Source organism: Galeopterus variegatus, unplaced genomic scaffold (genome assembly GCF_000696425.1).
Source record: "Galeopterus variegatus unplaced genomic scaffold, G_variegatus-3.0.2 Scaffold3364, whole genome shotgun sequence".
Taxonomy (NCBI): domain Eukaryota; kingdom Metazoa; phylum Chordata; class Mammalia; order Dermoptera; family Cynocephalidae; genus Galeopterus; species Galeopterus variegatus.
This window is the reverse complement of record NW_007729475.1, coordinates 160265-167373: the sequence shown is the minus strand read 5'-3', so window position 1 is coordinate 167373 and position 7109 is coordinate 160265. Positions and strand designations below refer to the sequence as shown.

Genomic DNA, 7109 nt, shown 5'->3' with positions numbered 1-7109 from the left:
CACAGAAGGAAAAGAGCATCACGGGCAGCAGGGGCATGGGGCCACTGAGAGGGATGAAGGGAATCTGAAGGGCTGTGAAGAGGACAGTCAGTGCAGCGGAAATGAAGAGAGCAGCTTGAATAACGTGGAGTGACACAGAGCCCACTGTCTGTGTCGTCGAGCTCTCTGGGAGAGCTGGGAGAGCCGACAGGGCTGCTGCAGGGCCGGAGACGAGAATGGACTCAGAGCCAGCCAGTCTGACAACACGGCGGCCCTGCCCATCTGTGGCCATTTACTGCAGGAGGATGGTGTCGTGTGCAGAGCAAGTGGAAGGGCAGTGCGTAGGGTCAGGGCGTCACAGCCTGCTCTGGCCACCCTCCATTCTCCATTTCCGTCTTTCCCAACATGATCAACATTTACTCAGAACCAACCAGGCAGGGAACTAGCGTTGGAAAAAGACAGCAAGAATTTCCTTGGGGAGTTAGATATAAAAATAGGTAAGACAGAAACAGCTAAGCACCAAATAAGTAATAGTGACGTTGCTACCAAAGGAAGGAGAGATGGTGGAGGGATAGGGAGGCTGGTTGGGAAAGATTTCTTAGACTAGATGGTGCTTGTGCTTGGCCAAGCCTTGAAGGAAAATGATTCAGGAAGCTGGGAGTAAAAACGGGGGATTACAGAGAAGTGTGAGTCAAGACAAGAAGGAATGAATACACATTGCCATCTGTAGCGAGCAGTGAGCTGGCCAGTCTGATTCTGCAGAAGGTTCACAAAGAGAGTCAATGGGAGATTCGGTAAAGAAATAGACTGAAGCTGGTTGACAACACCAAGCACGGTCAAGGGTTCGGATCCCTGTAGCGACCGGACACTCCCCGCCCCCCACCCTGCAAAAAGACAGAAATACATCGAAGCTGGATTGTAAAGAACCTTAACACCAGGCACTTGATTATCTTGACCAAAGTTTCTAACATTGTGGTCCAAGAATGCTCTTCAAGTTTTGGCCCGTGAACACCCTGTAACAAAATTCTGAATGTTTTTTATATGTGCTCTTTGATCTGGGGAGAGAGGAAGTGGTTTTCAGATTGTCAAAAGGTTTAAGACCTAGAAAACTTGAAAACAATTAATGCGGGCAATTGGCAGAGTGGTCTGTGTGGGGATGGGGAGGGGGGTGAGGATACATAAGTTGAGCCCATTTCCCTTGAGACCGCGCTTAGCCACACACCAGATAGTACTTAACAAATGATGCCGTTCCTCTTTAGTGGTTTCTGATTCACTAAGATCTAACAGTGCTATAGGTAAATTACAAAAAACAACTCATCAGGGAGAGTTGGTGATACCTACTGTGGAAAGGAAACCAGCATGAGGGTGAGCAGTGAAGAGAACCCAGGAAAGGGGTAGGAGGTAAGGGTGTTCAATAAATTAAATTGCCATGGAAGCCAAGTAAGAGAGTCCAGGGAAAGATGTAGTGGTTACCAGTGTCACGTGCAAGAGAAAGATTAATAAAAATGAGGAATGTGGGGGGAGTCCCCAAATCCAATGATCTTCCGATGCACGGTTTGTGCGGGGTGATGAGATGTCAGAGGTTAAGGATAAGGTGTTCAAACCAGGACGCTTGGAGAGCAAAAGCAAGTGCTATTGCTAATGGTGGGAGAATGACAGACATAAACCAGGACAGTTCTGGGCAAACATAGAGACAGTTAGTTACCCAGATGAGGAGGAAGTACAGCCAGAAAGGCAGCAGATACCATCTGTTAACTCTAGGGGGTTGCTGTGAAAAGAAAAATAGGACATTAGTCAGAAGAACTAGTAGGGATCAGAAAAGGCTTTATCAGTTATTTATCTGGGAGGCGGGGAGGACTCCTGGAGGTTTCAGAGAAGGGAAGGAGGAAAGGGCTAAGAGCATCACGTATCCTCCTCCCAACATCAGGCTGCACAGAGGTCTTGCAACACTCCTCGCATGATGCTGACTGTGGCCCTCAGGTCTCTCAGGAAGCAGGAAAGAACAGCATAAGCATGTAGGGAAAATATAGGAAAACGGTCAGGGCCCCTCATATGTTCAGAATCTTGCCGAGCATTTGATGTAAATAGGCACATGCGCCCAGGTGTTTCTTGGTTATTGTCTAATGTTAGTGCTCATGTGCACCCAGGTGTCCTGGGTTATGGACTTTAGTATAAAGGACAAGTGGCTCTGCTCCACAGTGCCCCCATCCCCCGGGTGCCCCCAGAGGGGGGTAACAGGGAGGCCGCTGCTGCTGCAGGAGACTACTACTGCCAGTGCCCCTGGGAAGCCCTGAGAGGCCACTGCCACTGCTGCTTCTGCCGCTGCCGTAAGCTACTGCCGAGGACTGAGACCGTGCCGTCCGCCAATGGCTCCTGGGATCTTTCCCAATTACCTAGTGTGGACCTGTGTGTGAGGGGTCTGGTGACCCAGCTTGACATGTGAGGAGTCTGGTGACCCAGACTGTACAATGGGTTTGAAGGGCCTGAGCCCTAGCCCTGATGGTGCAAATGGAAAACTTAGTGTAATTAAAATAATGAAATGTTTTGGCTTTAGTTATGATTTGCCTAGCCATACAATTAGGATAGCTATTGCTATAGCAAGACAACCGGCGTAGTCGTGGAGCTTTACACAGCAGGAGGGGGAGGGACATTTCTTCCTTTGAAACTATAAGGAAAGAGGAAGGAAAACACCTTCTGAAAAGAAAAGGCAGGCCACAGCACAAGCTTTGGCCACAGCACAAAGTAGCTTTCACTGTGCCTCTTCTTCAAGGGGGTGGGGGGGATTGAACTCTTAGGTGTTAAAGTTCATTCCTGCCTAGGCTGGCAGAACTAGAATAAGAAAATATATTCATAGGGCAATATATCATTTCGTCTACTGCTGAGCATTTATTTTATTTATAATTTCATATTTGGTACAGCTTGGGGCCATACATCAGGGGAACACTCACCCACTCAAGGATAAATTGGGTACTGGGTAAGAAAACTGGTTAGTGTCGGGACACACAGATGTGACCACACTAATGGCATGGGGGGACAGGAAACTCTCTGAGCCAAATGTCAGCAAGAAGTTCAATAATAAACTGGGGCTCATCTACAGGTGGTTCCGAAATTACAACTAGGCGATTCATCCAAACTGAGCACCATCTTCCACAAGGGGAGAGGACAAGTTTTCACAGAACACAACAGCATCTAAGGTAGAGGAGCCAGGGCGACACTGTGGCACCAGTGCCTGCCTGCCAGAGAATGCTCACTGTCAGGAAACCTAAACACCTGGTCACAGTCTAAAACTCAGAGCTCACGGTATAGATTTAAACCAAGCGCACATATCTTTATTATAAAAGTCAGTTTATTTTCCCTTTCTGTTTTGTATTTTCCCTTTTTCTCAGTAAATGAGCAATAAAATGATTGGAAAGCTGCATGATTAAATAACAAGTTCATCAACACACCACATTTCAGAGTATAAAGCGAGAGGTTGAAAAATATTCCCTAACCCAATGCAAATTAGGTATCCCTCAAAATTGCACATTTTCCTAATTTGATTACATAATTTAAAATATATATAAAATGACCTTAAAATATTGATAATTAGCATAGAATTCACAGCCCTGAAGACATATATTCTACAGTTTTCTAAAGAACAGACACCCCTCAGGCACTAGTAATCCATTAATGTGATTCAATACCACATACTAAACACTCACTAGGACAAAAGGTCTTTCCCTTTTCTCTAATTCTAGCCTTCTGCTGAGGTAACTCCAGGAACCAGTTGTAACCAGTTGTAATTTTAGAGATTAATCCTCTAAAATTTGGGTGAAGCAGATTAGCCTCCTAGAGGGTCCTCAAGTTCCCACAAACCCACAAACCTGGTTGAGTACTTCAATCATAAGTTACACATTGGAATGTTCAAGATAACTGCTGTACCTTATGGTCCTTGAAAAGAAGGCTAAGTACTTCCAGGAGTCAAGTTAATTCTGAATGAAGATGGGGGAGAACAAGTTGACAGTAATTTGAAGATATTCCTGCTTCTAGAGCTGAATGACTTTTAGATCAGACACAGAGTGACTGAGCCAATAAGCATGTAGTGTGATCTTTCTCACCACAGTTTGTAAAGAGATTCTTTGTCCAAGGCAGGCTTACAGCTTCATCCAGCTTGAGCACTTTATCAGGATTTGATGCTTCAAAGATGAGCACTCTCTGCAAACTCATTACCAAGGCAAAAGGCAATGACCTTTTCTATTCGTGGAGCCCATCATCAATAAAACCATGCATGGTTCTGCCTCCCGTCCGCTCAGCTTGTGAGCCTGGAGAACAAGAGTCCAAGTCCAATGCAACATTTAAGGTTAAAAGGATAAACCTCAACAGGCCAAGCAAAGACACTGGCAGATTCACAGGCCATTCAGTACCTTCATAAAGCATCAATAATAAAAGTCATCAACAATAATTCCTGTAGGCCACTGAATACATTTGTGAAGCAGCAATAAAAATAATCAACAATAATTCCTGTAGTGTAGAAGAATAGCCCAGCCTTCCCTACTGGTCAGCACCTCCAGTGGCTGGCAGTGTTTAAAGAGGCCTGATAACCCGAGGTTCTGCTGGAGCTCTTAGATGACCTCCATCTTAGAGGGTGAATTAGAAAACATAACAGTCCTGCTATGTCTCCTATGGTTCGTTTCTTCTTGTGGGCACCAGTCACCCACTCAATACGTGAGCTTGTCTCCTTTGCACAAGATACAATACTTCCCTCACTATTAATGGTGAGATAAACACAATTGTACAACTTGTCTGTAAAGAGAAAAAAGTATTAAATATGCAGCAACAATTTAATTACTTCTGTTAGAACATCATGTTTTGAACATAATGGATTTGGATGATTCTACTCATTTTGACTTCACACAAAGATAAATTTTAATCTTCAGTGAATTAGAAAATGATTGAAAATTACAGTTAATATTACAAAATACTTAATGTCACATCATGGTTGTCAAAAAAAGACATGAAGTACACAAATAATGTGCCATAGGTAGAGCAGAAAATTGATACTGGAGCTCAGATTAAAACCAGTGTTTCTTATAATAATAGATCCAGTTTTCTTTCTATTCCTAGTATGTTCAAACCAGCACGTCATTGGAGGATATTTCCCTCTACTTAGTGAGGATGTCAGACGTGGAACACAGAGTTACATGGCCCAGTCTTTAGGAGGTAGAAGGCAATGAGAAGGAATCTCCAGGGAATTCCTAGAGATGGACTATCCCAGGGCTCCCTGGACAAGGTTAGAGCACAGCTGCCTGGACTTGGGGTGACCCCAATTAGGATGCCCTGGGTTCCAGGACGGGATACTGAGCACATCCCCTGGTGGACAGACCATCACCAGACTCTCTCAAGTAGACCTGTCTTGAGTACTGTCCCACCAATAATGTGATAGAGTATGTCACATGCTTATTCAACAGACAGCAACATTTTAAAAGCACAAGGCATCATTCTGTATTAGCTATTTCCCAGAAAGTACAAAACCCCAGCCAAGAATGTCTAAGAGATAACAAATATTTCTTCAAGAGACTATCATTTTAGAACCTTCACACATGACAGTGTTAATTATAGCCATGTTTCTTTTTTAACTCTGTGTTGTTTGATGTACATTGTAATTTCCTTCAGAATTCCCAGATTGCATTCAGCAGATAGAGAGTTGAGTAGGAGAGTACACTGATTAATGGTTGGAGATACTTTAAATAAGTCTCTTGTTTTTCTGGAATTATAAATGACAATACTCATTAGACTCAGGTCAAGGGCAATCCGAGGGCCCTTTTCCTCCTTGAAAAAATAATGTGCCTTTTAGACTAATAAAATGTTACTTTTCACAAAAGGGTCTTTAAAAGCAATGAGTAGTTTTGCTGGTTTCAAGAAATGACTTAAATAAATGCTTTAAGCTAAATTAATAAGAAAAATGAGAAGTTAAGAAAAAAAAAAAGGCATAAACTTACCATGAGAATGAAAAAGTAGAAAACCCACATCCATCCTAGCTTGTCCTGGATCAAAGACACTAAATACTAAAAGGAAGAAAAAAAATTATATAATATGATTATATAAATAAAATGAAGTAGCTAAAAAGTACACTGACTAAACATGTCTATCTTAGAAGATAAGAAGTGGGTTAGGATTTGTATAATGTTTTGCAGTTGACAAAGCTCTTCCACACATACATGGTCTGTTTAAGCTTAATTAATAGCCTCATTTTGTAAGCTTGCAGAGTCCGAATACAGAAACTACATTATAGAAAATGGAAGTTCAGAAGTTTTATTTTTTTTCACTTTGCCATTTAGTTTGGGTTTTTTTATTTTGGCATCTGGCCAGTACAGGTATTCACTTTGCCATTTAGAGAGGAAGATAAACATCTTCAAGCCACTCCCATTTAATCATTCTTTCTTCCACAGAAAGGTACTATGTAACTGTTTTCGAAAACAGTTTGTCTTTTAAGAATGCCACTCATTTTTTCCATTATGCCATTTGCTTACAGGATTACTATTCTACCTTAATATTCTACAGTATATCCTTCTATTACTTTCAATTACTGAAAAAGGATCTAATAGTATTTAATCCATTTTCTTTTATTATGATAAAATATATCTAACAAAAAGTTTGCCATTTTGGGCCGGCCCGGTGGCGCACTGGATAGTGCGCCGCTTGGGAAGCGCAGCGGCGCTCCCGCCCGAAGGTTCGGATCCCACATACAGACCGGTTCCCGCTCACTGGCTGAGCGAGGCGCAGGAGCAACACCGAGGGTTGCGATCCCGTTGCCGGTCCCCGGTCCGGTACGGGGGCGACACTGAGGGTTGCGATCCGTTGCCGGACACGGAAAAAGACAAAAAAAAAAAAATTTGCCATTTTAACCACTTGGAAGTGTACAGTTCAGTGGTGTCAGTTACATCCACAATGTTGTACAATTATCACCACTATCTATTTCCAAAATTTTTCCACCATCCCCACTGCCCCATCTCCCCAGCCCCTGGTAACCTCTAATATTTTTTTTTTTTTTTTTTTTGTCGGCTGGCTGGTGCAGAGATCCTGACCCTTGTCCTTAGTGTTACCAGCACCATGCTCTAACCAGCTGAGCTATTTGGCCAGTCCCTACTTTC

At 43.1% G+C, this 7109-nt stretch overlaps 1 protein-coding gene across 2 annotated transcripts in view; it reads right to left on the bottom strand.

Moving 5' to 3' along the window:
* Window positions 1-2852: 2852 nt before the first annotated feature.
* Window positions 2853-7109, bottom strand: part of SLC37A3 (solute carrier family 37, member 3) — a 37919-nt gene continuing 33662 nt past the window's right edge. Inside the window, exons 10-11 of one of the 2 annotated variants that reach the window (XM_008584754.1) lie at window positions 5958-6023; window positions 2853-4761 (exon numbers count right to left, since the gene is read on the bottom strand). In XM_008584754.1, coding sequence (XP_008582976.1) covers window positions 4517-4761; window positions 5958-6023 — 311 coding nt within the window. In that variant the 3' untranslated portion in view covers window positions 2853-4516. The remainder of the gene's footprint in view (window positions 4762-5957; window positions 6024-7109) is intronic. The other variant, XM_008584753.1, reaches the window with a different exon arrangement.